The sequence below is a fragment of the Sus scrofa genome, chromosome 18 (genome assembly GCF_054392235.1).
Source record: "Sus scrofa isolate SSC_HxYL_T2T_F1_AM1 chromosome 18, Sscrofa_HxYL_maternal_Yorkshire_Landrace_v2.0, whole genome shotgun sequence".
In the NCBI taxonomy this organism is placed as follows: domain Eukaryota; kingdom Metazoa; phylum Chordata; class Mammalia; order Artiodactyla; family Suidae; genus Sus; species Sus scrofa.
The window spans coordinates 42307566-42325500 of NC_139400.1; the positions used below are offsets into that span (position 1 = coordinate 42307566).

A 17935-nucleotide genomic window follows, 5' to 3' on the forward strand; every position below is an offset into this window, starting at 1 on the left:
ACTGTTGGGAATGTCTAAGTTCTTAATAAATATGATCTGTTTAAGGGCGAGACAACCCTGGTTAGCATTAGCATTTGCCAAATCAAATTCCATGGATACTAGCATCCCATTAAATGTTAATAGGTGCTATCTGAGGAAAAGGTAGTATAGTTAAATATTTGGGAAACTGCAATCTGATGTTTATTTTTTGTGACAGTCACAAAAATTGCACACTTAAGTCCTAAAGTAAGAAAGAAGTAACTTTATTCAATTCAGTATTTGCACATGAACATCTTAGGGCAAAGGGTAGTGCAATACTTTTTCTGTCTTAGAATTTCATGGAGTCCTGAAATACTGTCTCTAAAAACAAATAGCATACTAAATTTACATTAGTCCTACCTATGCAGATGAACAAAAAATGAGAATGCATTTTTCTATGAATGTATCTCAAAAGTATGACAGCAAAGAAATGAATTTCTTTTCACTCCACTATTTAAAAGTTTAATTCATTTTTAATTAAAATGAAAGACTAAGAACATGTAAATGTGTATGGTGTGATGTACTCTGGGTTTCACGTAATGAAAGGAAAATGGGACTGTGCTCTGTTTATGGAAACAATTATAACAACTGATACCTAAAGATACCTTATTAACAGGGGAAAATAATTAACATTATAGGTTTAATCTGTTTTGTCAATAAACTCTAAGATGTTTCAAAAGGAAAAAGATCAAGAACGGGATCTTTCTTTGTGGCATCAAATACCCATGTAGTCTAGGGGTCAAGAAAAAGAAAGAGTATTATCACCTTATACTTGAGAATTACATTACAGCTGGCTGATTATTCAGGATTAATGAGCTCAGGGTTAGGAGTTCAGTGGCCATATGAGCGACTGTAATGAGTTGCCTGGAGCTAAGCCCCTGCCAATACTGCCAATCAGCAAGGTAGGGGTCCCTACGCCCACTAGCAGTTTGGCTCTACTCCAGCAGGGGACCACCTCAAGCCAGTGGCCCAGTCTTCTTGGCTTCATCTCCATCTGGGTCTGGGATGCTAGTCATTGGGCATATGACTAATTTCTTGGAACCAAGCTTTAATGTATACCTTTTCTAGTAACTGAGTCTTCAATCTGCTGCCCTGATTCTGTAAACTGTCTGACCCCACGCCTTACCCGGAATCCCTGTTCCTCTAAATCTGTTTTCCTAAGGCCTTTCACTGATTTGAGTCCTGTCTCTAAAATCCAGTTTACTTGTGGTTGTGTTCCTGCTACAGAGACTCTCTCCTTGACCAAACTTTAGTCAGACCCCTCTCAACCCTTTTCTCAACCAGGCCTTGCTAGACCTGTACAGCCTGGTTTTAGCAAGAAACCTGCTAAGTCAGTTTGGAGAGGATCCCCGACCCTCCATCTCTGATGGGGTTCTTCCATTGCTACCATACTCCAGGTGCTATCTTACTACCCCAGCTGGCCTTCAACAAGAATCTTGTTAAGTCTGTTTAGCCCTGGAAACCATGTCCTCCTAAAATAGAGCTGCCCTGCTGAGTTTATGATTAACCTCTTTATCCAAAACTTTATTCCCTTTCTTATCCCCTCTGACCTCAATCTCCAGCTAAATGAACACTCACCATCCAGAGTCAGATGACTAACATTGCTGGTGATAACATCATTCATATACAAATTCAGATTGTTTCTCCAGGGCAAGATGAGCTAATAGATCCCCAAGCCAAGGACCACCTGGCCAGAGAATTGTAAACCAGAGACATCCTAACTCCCAAAATTACAATTAAGAAGTTAGAGTGGCTCTAAGGCTCGTCTCCCACTCCCTTGTGTGGTGCCCTGCAATAAATCCCTGACTTTGCTGCAAACTTGCACCATCAAGAGTTTGGCTTTCTGCATTGCAGGCATGTGAACCCCTGCTCTGTTATACCAGAATCCCTTGATGTTTCCTTAATTTTCCATCACCCAACTCCCCTCAACCTACTCTTTGTCTTTTTGTCTAAAAATCCCCACCTTCCCTTGAATCTGGAAGTAAGCACAGTTTTATGTTGAGATCTTTTCCCTTCTATTGCAATAGTTGCTGAATAAAATCTTTTTTTTTTAACCACTTTATTGTCCCACTCAGGTTTTCTTTACACTACCTGAGATCTCTCTACCTGTCTGTTCTCTGATGCTTGATTTATCATCTATATGGTGTTCTCTGCCTGCACTCTGAGCCGTCCTTGTAACAGAGCTCAAGTGGACCTCAAGCTATCAAAGACAGCTCTTCATAGTTCTCGTCAAAGAATCAACCAGCTCTGCCCTGGCATATTTTCCTAATCTCAGGAATTTCCTTATAGGACTGACTGGTCACCTGACTTTATCAACAAGGGCATATTATTAAAATCTAGTATGAGTCTCCATTATCTCCTGCTTTGGTAAATACCCATGCCTCCTGACTCAATTTCCCCTCTTCAGTACACTGTTACCTCATTAAACCTTGACTTTGTTATTCCCTTTCCTCAAGTCTGCAGAGTCAGGGTCTAACATCTGAGACTATATGATATAGCTTCAACTCAACTTTCTAAACTTTTCATTGCTCCTATATGCCCTCAGTTTTTTTTTGTTGTTGTTGTTCCCTCTCTTTGTCTAAGCCTAATGCTTTTCCTTATTTCTGCATATCCAAGTCTTACTCAACTTGAAGGCTCAGGACCACCTGTTCAGTACCATCTTTTTCTTGCTCAACTCCATCTTGATCACTCTGATGGTCCTTAGCACTTTCTACTTTGTAATATAGTTATTTATGCACTTAGTATCTTCCCTATTAGGCCATAATATCCTTGATGGCAAGACCTATCTTATTTTCACCTCTGTATTCTACAGTATCTAAAATACACAAGTTTGGAGTTCCCTGGTGACTCAGGGGGTGAAAGATCCAGTGTTGTCTCTGCTGTGGCTGGGATTGCTGTTGTTGTGGGGGTCTGACTGAAGGTTCGACCGCTGGCCTAAGGACTTTCGCAGGCTGTGGGGGCAGCTACGGAAGCTTGCACACAGCAGATGTTTAATAAAAATTTTTGAATGAATTCTCAGTTCTATCAAAGCTCTTTCAGATATGCATCATTCAATAAAACATGTAAAGGAGAGAGGGTGGGGTAAGATGCCATGCATTATAAGGATCAATCCATAATCTCTTGGATTAAGAGACCCTAGAAGCTATTGCCAGTGGTTCTCCACTAAATTTCTAGCTGGATATGCTTGATTAATGACATTCACATGTGCAACTAATGTGTAACTAATTCTCAAGGGAAAATCAAAATACCGTTTTTTTCTTTGCTACACAGACTCTGATATATATAATTGGACTTCCTAGCTGAAAGCCTACCTTCTCTTTCTTTTATTTAGATTTGTAAGATTAGTTGAAAGCATGCTAATGTAAACAAATTCTCTGGTTTACAAACCAGGAAATCTTAACCAGGAGTGCAAATAACTTCTTTAAAATCACAGAACCAAGAGGAAGCATGAGTGGGCTTAAAACCCAGGTCTTCTGTCCAGTGGGCTTTCCACTAAACATACTGACTATGATCACTGATGCTGGAAAAATAGCACACAGCTCCAGGAGATAATCAGCATTACTTTCCTTCATGTGGGTGCATATTTATAAAGCATTCAACAGTTACCCATCAACTAATTTGTAAGAAATTCCAATATGCTTTCAGACACCTTTTCCCCTTCCTCTTCCCTCTTCCATCTGTGGAAATTAGTTGTATGGTGCTTTAGCAAAGATAGCTTGATTGATGTTACATTACTGTTCAGCAACAGTTCCCTCTATTAATTGCTTTATAATGGTAATTACGATTTGTGGTACAAGATATTTTCTTTTCTAATTGGCTATTACTGGTGAATAGCAGCTTGTTACATAACAGAAGACTGTGTTAAATAAATAACCACAATTATAATTCTGAAGTCTTTCTCTTAAAAAACAAGTCTAAGCTTTTGGATAAAAACACTAAAAAAAAAAAAAAGAAAAAAAAAAGAATTGTTAAAGGCAAGGCCTCTGTAATTACTTGGGGGAGGGTTCATCTTTTAGTTGAGAAAAAGCATGAAATAAGGACAGTGTTAGGGAAACCAGGAGATGGAGCATGCATTTCCTTTCTTTTAAATAACCACATTTAAAAGCTTTACTCTGCTCCTCAGTCAATGAATACAAATTGCAGATCCAAATGTATCCACTTCTTCCCAGAGTGTAATATGAACAAACAAAGGGCTCTCCCATTAGCTCTGGTAAAATATGAATGTGGAGCCCCCCCCCCCCAATTACATTGAAATGTCCCCATGGATAAGGCCAGGGGTTTCTTCTTCACTTGTGGCCCACACAGTCCCCAAAGTGGAGCTGATCCACAGTTACCACTCAGCCAACACCAGATGCCATGATCATGGCACTGTCGCAGAAGTTGAGGTGAACCAAAGCACTATGTGATAGTCCCTGTCCCAAAGGGTTTACATATTATAAAACCACAGACATGTCTTTATTTATTTAATTTTTTTGGTCTTTTTGCTATTTCTTGGGCCGCTCGTGCGGCATATGGAGGTTCCCAGGCTAGGGGTCCAATCGGAGCTGTAGCCACCGGCCTACGCCAGAGCCACAGCAATGCAGGATCTGAGCCAGAGCCACAGCAATGCAGGATCTGAGCCGTGTCTGCAACCTACACCACAGCTCACGGCAATGCCGGATCCTTAACCCACTGAGCAAGGCCAGGGACTGAACCCAAAATCTCATGGTTCCTAGTCGGATTCGTTAACCACTGCGACGGGAACTCCCAGACATGTCTTGATTCAAATTCTAATGTTAGTCTGTAAGCATTTTAAAGTCATAGTTCCAAACCACTGTAGTAGCAGTGGCAGTTGTGATGAAAACAATAGTGAGGTCACATGACTTGCTCAAGGCCAAACAGGTTTTAACGGACAGCTATTTTGGAATCCAGTTTGTCCAATTCTAAAAACCCACTGCTCATGTGCCAGACCTTCATAGAATCACTCATCTCTATATTTTCATAGTGTATCAAAGTTTACAGAGTGCCTCACTCAATCTCCCAAGAATACTTAGCTACAGCATTTTTATAATGAGACTGAGGCTCAGAGGGCTTAAATGATTTTTTTTCCAAGGTTCATACTGCTACAAAGGAGCAAATTCAGTATCAGAATCCAGGTTTCTAACTCTCTCTCTCTCTTTTTTTTTGCTTTTTAGGGCTACACCCTTGGCATATGGAGGTTCCCAGCCTAGGGGTCTAATCGGAACTGTACCTGCAGGTCTACACCACAGCTCACGGCAACACTGGATTCTCAACCCACTGAGCAAGGCCAGGGATGTAACCTGCGTCCTGATGGATGTTAGATGTTAGTCAGATTTGTTAACTGCTGAGCTACGATGGGAACTCCAAGATTTCTAACTTTTTTTTTTTGGGTCGTTTTTCTAGGGCCACACCCATGATATTTGGAGGTTCCCAGGCTAGGGGTCTAATTGGAGCTGTAGCCGCCAGCCTACACCAGAGCCACAGCAACTGGGGTTGCATTCGTTTTTGCTGCGTCACGATGGGAATCCAGATTTATAACTCTTAATTCAGGTTTTCCTTCCACACATATTTACTGAATGTACTGATTAAATATATACTACACATAAAAAAGCTCTAAAGTATCCCACATTAGTTTATACCACTTAAAATAGTCTATCACTTCTCAACTGTTGACACCCCCTCTGGCTTCCCCCTGGCCCCCATTTAAACAAAGGTTTTAAGTCCTGTTTAGGTCTAAAAACTTTACTTGGTCCCTGCAGCTAAAGATAGTACTCAACCCCAGTTGTCTATCTTACAAATAAATGACACTGGTCACAAAGAGCATTGGCCGAGATGTAAAGAAAAGGCAGAAGACTGATCAGACAAATTCATCACCACTTCTGGAAAAAGCTGCCCTGCTCACCTTTGGGTCAATGAAGTCAGTAGAACACATTTGTTCCAGCAAGAGATGGTAATTCTTCAAGGCACTGTAAGTGAAGTGCCAATTCATTGAGAGTGTGATAAGTTTTTTAAATAAATCACAGCAAAACTAAACCCGAGCTCTGGCAAAGTTCTCCAAGAACAGCTAATAAAAGCATTTAACGATTCAACTGCTGGACGGGCAGTTTATGTACACTTCTTGTTTCGATGCACTTACGGATTTATGTTTAGAAGAAAGCAGGACTTTTATTATTTGAACCTGGTCAACAGCATCTTCAGTTTTTCAAACGTGTTGTGGAGGGCAGTGCTATTCTTTTACATGAATGGAAGGTCTATGTCAATCAATGAGAAATGTACATAAATTCAGTGTCTGACACTGTAAATATCTACCAGATCCCTCCACAGAAGCCTGGTCATAAAATGGAAAAGACACATTAAGGTTGTAGCACTCAAAATTATCACCCGTATCACCTTAGGCACACATGGTCTACACTTATGACTGAAATAAATGTCATCATCTATTGAAGACCAGGCATCTCATTAATCATTTCAACATTCCATCATGACAGATAATGACTATTACTTATTTCACAGATGAGAAACTGAGTTCAGAGGCTGTTTAACTTGTCTGTGGCTGGTAAGTAACCAGGATTTGATAGTGAATTGTTCCAACCTCAGAATGTACACTTACACTCTTTTCTAATACCACTTTACTTCTCTATATGAACATTAACTTTAGACACATTTATGTTTACAGAAAGTGTTTCAGACCTCATCTAGTGGAATTTAGTTACTATGAGACATCTTTGTAATAGTAAATAGGATAAAGGTTCTCTGTGACCTTGTGTAAGCTGCTCTTTGTACCAGTTTCCTCATTTGTAAATAAAAAGGAGATAATATGAGTATCTACTTCAGGGATGTTGTGAGACAAAATGAAGTAAGATCTGTAAAAGCACTGGAAATAGCACTTGGCACAGTTACTGCTCAAATGTTAGCTACCATCAGCATCATCATTGTGATAATATCTCCTTTATAATATTGCCTCTTAATATTCTACAAGTGGGGTCCCACATATGTTTTAAAGGAAAACAAAAGGATGTTCTGAAGAAGGCCCCTTCAGAATCTTATACCAAACCTAGCACAGGTAATTCTTTTTCTTCCATGACACCCTCTGGCCTGTACCTTGCAAGGCCATCCCAGTATGTCAGATTATCTGAGCTTGCTGACTCTGAATGTGGGTGTTATGTGTGAAGAGCTGGGAGCTGGATATGAGGGGGCAGTGCTGGGCAGGGGTGAGAAAGAGTATAAGAGAGAATATAAAAGGCCTTCAGACCACATAGTTGCAATACCAATATGGGGCACCAGCAGACACTCTGACAATCCCTAGGAATGCATGGGCGGACTAAGCAGTTATCACCACCACATTCCTAAGCTTCCCCTTGGTTACACCACAATTTAGATTGCTTCCTAAGTGAATTGGAGAGTAGGCAGTTTTATGGTTCAATTAGGCATATTTTTATACTGAATGTAACTGATATTTATTGAGTTTCAACTTTATAAAAGGAACTTTATGTTGGGTTTTCATAAATATACAATTCCATGAAATAATCAGAGCAACTCCGCAAGGTAGGCAATATATCTACATTTTCATAAATGTAGCAGATACGCAATAAAACTATGTTACACAGCTCCTAAATGTCAGAATTGAAATTTAAATACAGTTTTTCCAAGATAGGGTCTAGTCCTTTTTCCAATGTCATGTCAAATATATGAGACTGGACCTAAGCATTAATGTTGGAAATGAGATGACAACCTGTGGAAAGTTGGATAAAAGCCATACAGAAATTGGAAGACAGATTTCAAAGTCTCTGCAGCAGTTCACTCACAAGGTTACAATGTTATAAAGGAAAGAACTGAAGTATTCTTGTAAACATTTAATCATTATCTAAACACTAACACTTCACTTAAAAAAGACTGAAAAACTATGCTAAAATGCTAACTATGATTACCTCTGGCAAAGTATCATCTTCAAGATGCTATTTGCATCTTCCAGTTGGGATGCCTAATTTTCACAAGCATATAACATCTACTCAGTTTTTTATTCTACTCAGTTTTTTATTCTACTTTAATACGTCTGCTTAAAATACTAGTCATTTTAAGTATTTTGGATAAATTTCATACAGATCCTAACTGTTAAATTGTTATAGAGGGTTGACTACACACAGTTCTGATAAGCACTGGATGTATGAAAGTAAGATAAGATAACTCTTGCCCTCAGGAAGTTCACGGTCTATTGATGTAGAAAAAAAACTGCCAACAACTAACTATAATCTGATATGGAAAGTGTGATAATGGACACTTGGGAAGGGAAGCAGGGTATGGATGATGAGGCTTATAAAGTAGATTAGAACCTTAAATACCACATGTTAGAGTTACTCTAAAGATCTGATTAAAGACTCATGAATATATTTGAGTTTTGGAAGATGGATTAAGAGAGAGAAAATCAAGGGCCAGTGAGATCAATAGGAAGATTTTGTAATCATTCAAGCTAGAATTCAGTTCTGGTCAAACATTTATTAAATACTGCCAAGAATAGGGTCGAGCAGACAAAAACTAATGACAAGGTTTTAGTTCCCAAAAGCACAGCTTGGAGAGTCAGGACACAAGTAATTCAGCAGTGATGGTGAGGGTTAGAATAGTGGCTATTCTAAGAGATGAAGAGAAAGAAGGGATTCAAAAGATTCTTTCAGGCACAGGAAGATAAGACATGGTAACTGATCAGATTTAGGACCTGAGGGCAAGACAGAAATCAAGGGTGCTTCCTAGGTTTTTAAAGCTTGATGCTATTTATCAAAATGGGAAATATAAGAATGAGGAGATGACACCACCTGCTACCCCCATTTCTTCTAGAGACATCACAAATGAGTTAATAAGGTCTCCAGAGGAAAAGAATTATAAATCCAAAGAGGTATTACCATGATCATCATCTACTGGTCATGCATTTGCAGAGAAAAAAAGTTGACTCTGTCAGACTCTTATGATACCGATGGAAGCACAGGTTGACACTGTCAGAAAAAATCAACTTCATCGGAAAAATTTCCCCAGTAATATCCCCAAGTGTGAGAACTATTGGAAGGTTTATTACCTGTTCTTAATTTTAGGGGACAATATGAAATGCTAGTTACTGTTCAAATGGTTGGAAAGCAGTGTTGTGGAAGATTAGGGCCTTCCCTGGAAAGAGATGGTGCCTCAGGAAGTATGACACACAGACCTCAGGGAAGGTGCTGAACCTGCATGCATACTACCCAGTGACTCATTCTAGCAGAAATTTGTAGAATTGCAAGGATTCCTATAAAAAGACTCCCTAGTCCCTTCTGTTTCATAATATAAATACACAGATTGATATTTTAATTAGAGAGAAACCTGTTAAAAGAGGCATTTTTCAAGAAATCAGTGATTTTATAGGGGAAGACATTTTTGATAACTGAAGTAGTTGCTTTAACAGAAAAATATGAATCTACATTATTTCCACCAAAACCTGTATCACACTTTGCAGGCTTGTAAAAGAATGTTGGTAAAGTCACAGGATAATAAACAGGTTATTAAGAGATTTTTTTTTTTTTTTTTTTTTTTTTTTTTGCTTTTTAGGGCTGCACCCACAGCATATGGCATATGGAGGTTCCCAGGCTAGGCACTGAATCAGAGCCATGCTGCCGGCCTACACCAGAGCCACAGCAACGCAGGGTCCGAGCCACGTCTGCAACCTACACCACAGCTCATGGCAATGCCAGATCCCTAACCCACTGAGCAAGGCCAGGGATCGAACCCGCAACCTCATGGTTACTAGTCAGATTCGTTTCCGCTGCGCCACAACGGGAACTCTGAAGAGAATTTTTAATGACAACCTTAACACATATAAAAACAACATAAAAATCAACCATTAAACTTCCATTGACTGCTACAAATCAGTGAGACTACTAGGCAGTTCTGCTGCTCAATATCTTCGTTGTAAAATTGGAACCTAAAATTATGCTTCCTATCAGTTACTCAATTCAATCTAATAGTTATCTAAAAATTCATCCTGAATTAATGCTGGTCATCACAGTTTGGTAAGTATATGGAGAAAAGAATATTCATATGACTACTGGTAGGAATGTTTATATACACTCTTTAAGAGGAAAATCTGATATCTACCACAATTTTAAATGTGTGTCATCTTTGACCCAATTCCTCAAGAAATACACACCTGGTGAACAAGCATGTATGTGAAGTTGTTCGCTACATTACTGAAAAACTAAAGCTACAGTATACGTTCATTAACAGAGGAAAAGCTGAAGTAGGGTATGTCCATACTATGGAATACTACGGGCATAGTCCTTGAAAAGAATGAATCAATAAATGTACTGATGTAGAAGAATGTCTCTAACAGATCATTGTGAGAAAGAAGGTGACAGATCTTTATGCTTACACGGAATGAGCCCTTTTTATTTAAAAAAAACCCCCAAAACTATACAGATGTGTGTCACACAGCCATATATTAGAACACACACCAAACCTGTAAAAGTTGTTACTTTGGGAATGGGACTGTGTGTGATGGGGAAACTTTGAAATGTTGCAGTTTTTTACCATACACATTTCTGAACAGTTTGAACAGTTTATAATGAAAAGTTTTATAATTTAAAAACAAGTAATGATATTTAAAAGTTTTACAATGTTTTTGAAAGGCACACCATTTTCTTCTTTATGAGTTAATCTATGAGATCAATTTACAAAGGATTCCACCTTCAAATGTTCAAACACGTAACCCTCTGGAATTTTGAGAAGCTGGAAAACCTTAAGAGTATGTTACTGTTAGATAAGATCTGACTATATGGCCAACCCTGGAATGAATTGTTTAGGATGTGGATATAACTCAATATTTAAGTACGGAGCTTACCAAAGATTTCTTTGGCAGAAGTGCTGAAATAATTTCAGAGGTAGGAGGTTCCACTAGGATGGGAAGTGGGAAGACATAGCACAGTCTGTGTGCTAAGACAAAAATGTCAATTTAACCACGAATGCAAAAGCAAAGAAAGAAATTTTACAAAACCGCAATAAGGGTGGAGAACTAAAATGAAGCTCCAAAACCATGTCCATTAGAAAAAGACAACTAGCTGTGTTAAGTTACATATCAAATCAAAAAAGAAGGGAGTCAGGTGGGGGATAAATATATAGATTAAAGGTAAAAGAATTGGGCTAGGAATTCTAAAGATAATCCCCCAGCAGCTTTCAAAGTTTGATTTTTTTGCCCTCTGCACCGGATAAAAGGACAACTTGAAAGTTAGGTAAAGCCAAAGAAGCTGTGAAGATTTTCTCTCAAGCCACGAGAGCCAATTGCCGCTTCTTTCCTCTTGCTCCAAGGACCCAGCTCCACCAATCCCGGAGAATGCCAAGGGCAGTCAATGAGCAACGGGAGAAGCTCTGAGAGCCACACACTCTCCCTTCAGAGGCTGCACGAGCCAGCCACTGAGAAAATCTGGGGCGTGCAAGGCAGCGACCAGTCTGCAACTGGAAATCCGCCCGAACCCAAATAAAACTTATCTTCAGAGGCCAAAGCAAGCAAATCGAAGCGGGGGTAGGGTACTGGCGAGGAAAACGCTGCTAATCCCAGAGTTAACAGCACACAGGCCGGAACCTGACCTGACCCACGCCCACTCACTCGGCAGAGAGCGCAAAGGTGCGAGCTCCAAAGGCAGGATAAACGCTCAGAGAACTTCCTTGGCTTCGGAAAAGCCATTCCATCCCATTTTCTCTTCCTTCTCAGAAAGACCCCTTCAAGTTGCCGCCGCCCACCCCACCATGTCCCTCGGGGCCCCTCATGTGGCCCCTTCGCGCCCCCAGGTGGCCTTAGAGCTGGGGTCCGCCCCGCAGTCAGCTGCACTCTAGGTGGGAGAAAAAGGAAAATAAACCACTTGCACCTCAGAGGTACTGTACTCACCCTCATAAGTGAAAACTCCGGCTCCGCCGCTGCTGCCATCACCGTCTTCCTCCTTTTGGGGAGCAGCCCCCTGGGTCTTGGGAGCAGCCATTACGCGGCTGAAGAAAAAAGGGAGGGTCACGGGCAGGAGCGCAACCAATGGAAACGCGCCTAGAAACGAAGTCCCCATCGACGCGGCGTTTCCTCCACTCCCACGCCGTGCCGTCACGTTCTGGGCCAATAGGACGTGACGATCAGAACATAACCCCGCCCTACATGCTAGTGCCACGCCCCCTTCCGGGATGGAGAGACCCAGAACTACAATTCCCAGTGTGCTGCGCAGGCTCTGGGCAGGGAGGGCTGGAAGAGGCGCTGGCGGGCGGGGGTGCGCCCGAGAGTGCCCCGGCGTGTTCGCTTAGTTCAGTGAATCAGAACAATGACTGCGCCGCTGGGTTCCCGGGAGCGCGTCGGAGGACTGTGAGCAGCCGCCGCCTGGAGAGCGGCGGGCGGCGCAGCCTCGGCCGCGCGGTGTCAACCTCGGACTCGCGAGCTTCCAGTGCAGACCCTGCCCAGCGCCCGCAGCCCGCGCGGAGCCGCCGGGCTCCAGCGCTGCAGACGCTACTCCGGAGCTGTGCATTGTTGTGAGCTGGAGAAGGGGTGAGGGGATTACAAAGCCCGAAGACCCCGAACCCCTCTTTAGCCATGTGGATGCCTACAGAGCACGAGAAATACGGCGTGGGTGAGTCTCCGCGGGGCGAACTTTTTATTCCGCTCTGGCCGGAGCGGGTGCGTATTTCGCGTCCTTGCCCTGGCGACTCTCTCTTCTCCCGGCTGGAAATGCCTCATCCTGGCATCGCGCTGCGGGTTCGGGGCTTTACCCAGCCAGCTCCGGGCAGAGGGGTGCGCTCTGGGGTCTCGCCGCTCAGTGTCTGATGGGCGCTCCGGGCAGCGGCTGGGGGGAGCGCGCGGCCAGCCCGCCCGCTGCAGGCTCTGCCTGCGGAGTTTGTAGTGGCGACGGGGCGTGTGTGTGTCAAGTTGCAAGAGGAGAGCGAACCGCGTTCCTCTCCAGCTTCTACCTTTCCCCAAGGCGGCAAGGGCTGTAACGATTTCCCAGGGTGGAGAGGGAGACAACAACAATCGCGCTAAGTGAACAGCCCCAAAACAGAAGGGAGGCGCAGAACCTTCCCTCTGCCTCCCTTCAGCATTCCCAGAGTGCGGAATGTGGCACCGTCCTCAAAAGAGCCGCTCTGACAGAGTCCGGCCGGGGACTCTCATCCCGGGTTACCCTGTGTGTGTGTTGACGGGCGGGGGGGATTGGTAAATTTCAACATCTGCGCCGCTCTGCTCTTTGGTCTTTGGAGGGGAACCGGTATTTCAGCAATGTTTTTACTTCTGATCACCCTCTCTGCCCGGGGTGAGCCGGTGGGGGTGGTGATGGAGGACAGCTGTGGAGCGATAATGGGGAGAGGGAATCGGAAAGCTTGGGTCTTAGAGGCACGGAGACGGCTTTTGGGGAAGGACTACCCTGACACTGGTGTTTGGAGGAGAAGGAACAGGGTAACGCTCGCCGTTCTGTGCAAAGGTGAACAACAAAGGACATTAATGTTGACGGATGAATACAGGAGTCTCCCTTCCTTTCCCTCCTCCCATTTCAGGCCGATTACAGTTCCCGTTTTTGTTGTTTGATTTCAGCTGGGTCGCCCCTTGACAGTTACTCCTTTTAGGGTAGTGACTATTAAGAAGCCAGGCTCTCTGACAAGCTTGTAGCAGCCAAATGCAATTATAACCTCTCAAAAGATTTAACAGAGAGAAAGCGTTATGGATTTTACTAACAATCTTTATTTCCTATAATGCCCTGTCCTGCTGATTGGTGGACTTTTTTTTTTTAAATAAATTGAGTATAGATCTAGTGACTTAGATAATGTGTAGGTATCTGCTTATGTTCTAAATTCATTTTTCTATGATTTAAAAAATCTGGAAAGCCTTTCCAGGGAGTCATAGTCATAAGATTATTATTATTTTTTTTCAACTTAGCCAAGGGATAGGATTTTGGAGTCCTCTGAAAGGACTGTGTAATTAAACAAAGTCAATCTCCTATATTACATTAGCTTTCATTCTGGATTTTGACTGGTTGGCAAGACAATAGTTTGTCCAGGACCCATCTTTGGGAGGGAGTTCCAGCTTTCCCTGTCTTTAAAGCGTTAAGGGGAGTCTTTGCCAGGCACTGTACTGGCAAAGCATAGACATTTCCTTCTCTTCACTCGCCCCCTTTTTGGGATAGATTAGCCCTTGCAAGGGAGAGACATTGCCTTAGCTGAACTGGTGAGGAACCGAGTTCCCTTGTCACCAGGCTTAACATCCAGTGCAGGAAGCACAGACATCAAGCAACACTGTCCCGTTTGGAGTTCATCCCAGATGTTGCTTTCTTCCAAGTGTTAAATTATACAGATTATGGAGGGGATTTATTTTCTTGATTTCTTTATGTGCCAGGTCACAGCTGGGGTGCTTGTATTGATTAGTTCTTCTCTCGCCTTTCTTTGCAAGCTGTGGGCAGAGGCTTAAGACACACTGTGGGATTTCCTGGAATGGCAAACCGGATGTTATCAGTCAAATGTTTTGGGCTGCAGCCGACACCTCGCCTTTGGGTGGTTGTGATTTGGTTGCAGAGGAGGTTGGAGGAGGTAGAAGGGTGAGCACACACTTGGGAAAAAGGAGGTTTAGTGAGATGAGAGCAGAGAGGGGTCCATTGTGCTCATTTATACAATATCACACATAGAGCACTGTGTGTGTCATCTTTTACTATATTACATTATAACATGTAATTATAGTATATGAAGTTAATCATCTTTTATTAATTTTTGAACATTTGGCTTATGGAATGCTTAGCTGTTTTTTAGAATCCATCTGTTAGGTGTGTGTGTAGTGAAAATTTTGCTAGAATATTTATGTGTGGACTTTATTTCTCACCATAGCGAGCACTATTTGTAGCTGCCTATGCTGCAAGTTGTTATTTATTAATAAACTTGGGTAGTGTTTATGCTTTCCTTGCCTAGTTTTTTTTAATAAGTACTAAGAAAAAGATATATGATGGTCCCAAATGTTTGGCTGATATCAGGTATCGTCGTATTGCAATTTCTTTATTCTTTGAAATAAATTCATCTTTGTAACTTTGAATACTTGAAGTTTCCATGCAAATTGTATATTTCTAATATGATACTTCTTATCTGCCACCCATCATGTACGAAATAATTGAATGTTTTTATACATTAGTGTTTCGCTTTCAAGCAACCTACTGTGAACAAGGATGAAATTACTTAAATTTCATACCCGTAGTAGGGTATATCGGAGATAGAAATTCTTTTCAAACCTGGTATGTGGGCTCCATCTCCTTCATTTAATTGATGAACCGTCTTACAAGAATGTATATTTAGTCATATACCTGAGTGTTCTAGGGAATTACATAGGTATAATGATAAAGCTAGGGTCCAGTGTGATAAGGAACCTTGTGAAAACGTGTTAGTAGGCACAATGATAGGCATATTTTATCTTGGGAAATTCTGTTTAGCTCTTGGTCCTAGGCTAGACAATGCTGCCAGCAGTGTGAGCTTAGATGAGTCCTGTAACGTTTCAGGGTCAAATGATATCCAAGATACTTCGAAGTATTAATTCTGTAGAGCTCTTCTCAACAAATGTGTTCTTTGGTTGGAAAAACATACCCATTGTGTAGAGATTGTTCTGACAAAGACACTTTTGCTGTGACACATCACACGTGTTTTCCAACTAAGATCACAGGTAAGCAAAAGCTACCTGGCAGGCTGCCAGAACCAAGGTGCTGGCTGCTCGCTTTTGAAATCTATTTGATTCTCTCGCTCCACTAAGACCTCTGTGGGCAGTGACTAAAACATTCTTGATGGCCCCTTTACAACTTTGCTCATGTTCACTGTCTGCCTTCTGCAGGTCCTCATCTGTCATACCCCCCTTCCCTCCTTTCAAGTGGTGGGAATTAGTCACAGAGAAAGTTAAGACCATTGCAGATCTATCTCTACATTCATTTGCTCAGCAGGCTTCCTTGCAGCATTCCCAGGTGAGCCTGTGAGCCTGATTGAACCCTAGCCTAAGAGACTCAGCCAGATGTTTTACATGTGTGAACCCAGTTAAATTTTGAAGGCGAAAACAGTCTGGATTGATCAGCGCAAACATCTCCAAGGGGCTTACAAAAAACAAAACTCCAAACAAGCTTATATGAAGGTCATGCCATTTAAAAAAATGAAGTATTCTCGTATGGGTATCACTGAGTTCGCACAAATACTCATGTCCTCCATTTATCCTGAAGCGGTTTTTGAGCTGATCCATGTTGGAATCCAAGTGCCCTTTTAAAGCGCCCTGTATTTTAGGGGAAGACGTCCCATCTCTTATTTACACAGGCTCTTTAGAATGCCTTTTTCTCAGAAGCGTGCTTTAATGGTAGCCTGTGTGGGAGAGTTACAAGGGAGTGTACCTTTCCTCTTAGCTGTTTTCAGTTTCTTAGCCAGAGTCTTAAATGTTTCCTGTTTGTGGTACTATGATGTGTGGGACTATGATGTGTTATCACATGTATTGCTAAAGAATGATGCGCGCCCTGGAATTGTTTGTGGCATTTAGAGCCTGGCATGGAATTCTGAACTTTCAGTGGGAAGCAAAGGGGAGTGAGTGATTTCTACCTCCAAGTAAAGTACCATTGAAGGGCTGCACAGACAGTGGGGTGGCAGCTGATGTTCTTGATCTGGCCTCCTGTGGGAATAGCCTATGAATGTTCTCCTGAGTGATGATTTCACGAGGCCCCGCAGTAACACCGAGATGCTGCTTCTCTTCTTCAGTCTTGTTTTTCCCCCAGAAGCTTAATGGTAAGTACTACCCATTTCAAGAAATTTAAGGCTTTCGTATCTCTAGCTCCACTTTTTAGGAGACTACATTCTCAGAATGATCTTTGCTAAGTATGACCAAGTTTCTAGCATAGTGACTTTCTGTTGTGAGCATACATAGCAGAGAAACATTTCACTCTAAAGAAACCCAACCAAAGTGCCGTAGCCATAACATATGAATACAATGTTTTATAGTTGAACAAATGTGAAATTATTTTATTTTGGATGACTCTCTGAAGTAGAGTGATTAAAAAAATTTTCCATTTAAGAGATGAGGAAACAACTTGACAGCGGTTAAGTGACTTATAGGCAGACCTGGGAGATATTGTGGGTTCAGTTCCAGGCCAATGCAATAAAGCGAATTATACAGCAAAGCAAGTCACATAATTTTTTTGGTTTCCTAGTGCATTTAAAAGTTATGCTTACATAGTGCTATAGTCTATTAAGTGTTCAATAGCATTATGTTTAAAAAGCAATGTAAATGCCTTAATTAAAAATACCTTATTGCTTAAAAAATTGCAAACATCATCTGATAATGCAGGGTTGCCCCCAACCTTCATTTTGTAAAAACAAACAAAAACGCAGTATCCGCGAAGTGCAGTAAAATGAGATATGCCTATACTCTAAATTAGTGGCTTTTAATCTTGTTTAACTGGCATCTGTAATAGGAAATGTATTTTATTTCCTGACACCACCAGTACCAACCAGCACCACCCAAACACATATAAGTGAAACAGCATTTGCTCTTATTTTCTGTGATGTATTCTTTTTTGTAAGAAAAAAAAGATTGTCACTACCTTGGCTTAATGACTTTATTAATGGGTCCCAACCCATAGTTGAAAAAGCTCTAGATACCACAATTGTGGTATAGGAAGGACTGAAACTCAGACCTTGTTGGGTTTCTAGTTAAGTTCATTCATGGAGGTGGTGGTGTTTTTAACAAATATCAATTTGTTTTTATTTTAACCTAGGATTTACTTTTTTCTTTCCATGTAAGTCAAAGTCTGTCTTTTTATGTAGTATTTCTCATTAAAGACGAAACACATATCCAAAGCCATCACATACATTGTACAAATTGTCTCTTTAAGGTTGTGTGTGTCTTTTTATGGGAATCCTTTTGACATGGACTGGGATCAACTGC

At 41.6% G+C, this 17935-nt stretch overlaps 2 protein-coding genes across 24 annotated transcripts in view; one reads left to right on the forward strand and one right to left on the reverse strand.

Moving 5' to 3' along the window:
• Window positions 1–12027, reverse strand: part of ZNF277 (zinc finger protein 277) — a 112713-nt gene extending 100686 nt beyond the window's left edge. For all 8 annotated transcript variants that reach the window (XR_014834206.1, XR_014834204.1, XR_014834205.1 and 5 more), the window contains exon 1: window positions 11915–12027. Coding sequence is in view for 2 of the 8 variants with exons in the window: in XM_005673239.4 (XP_005673296.3) it covers window positions 11915–12005 (91 nt within the window). In the remaining 6 variants the exon portion in view is untranslated. The remainder of the gene's footprint in view (window positions 1–11914) is intronic.
• Window positions 12028–12300: 273 nt separating this feature from the next.
• Window positions 12301–17935, forward strand: part of DOCK4 (dedicator of cytokinesis 4) — a 457247-nt gene continuing 451612 nt past the window's right edge. For all 16 annotated transcript variants that reach the window (XR_014834200.1, XM_021079277.2, XM_021079279.2 and 13 more), the window contains exon 1: window positions 12301–12632. Coding sequence is in view for 15 of the 16 variants with exons in the window: in XM_021079277.2 (XP_020934936.2) it covers window positions 12596–12632 (37 nt within the window). In the remaining variant the exon portion in view is untranslated. The remainder of the gene's footprint in view (window positions 12633–17935) is intronic.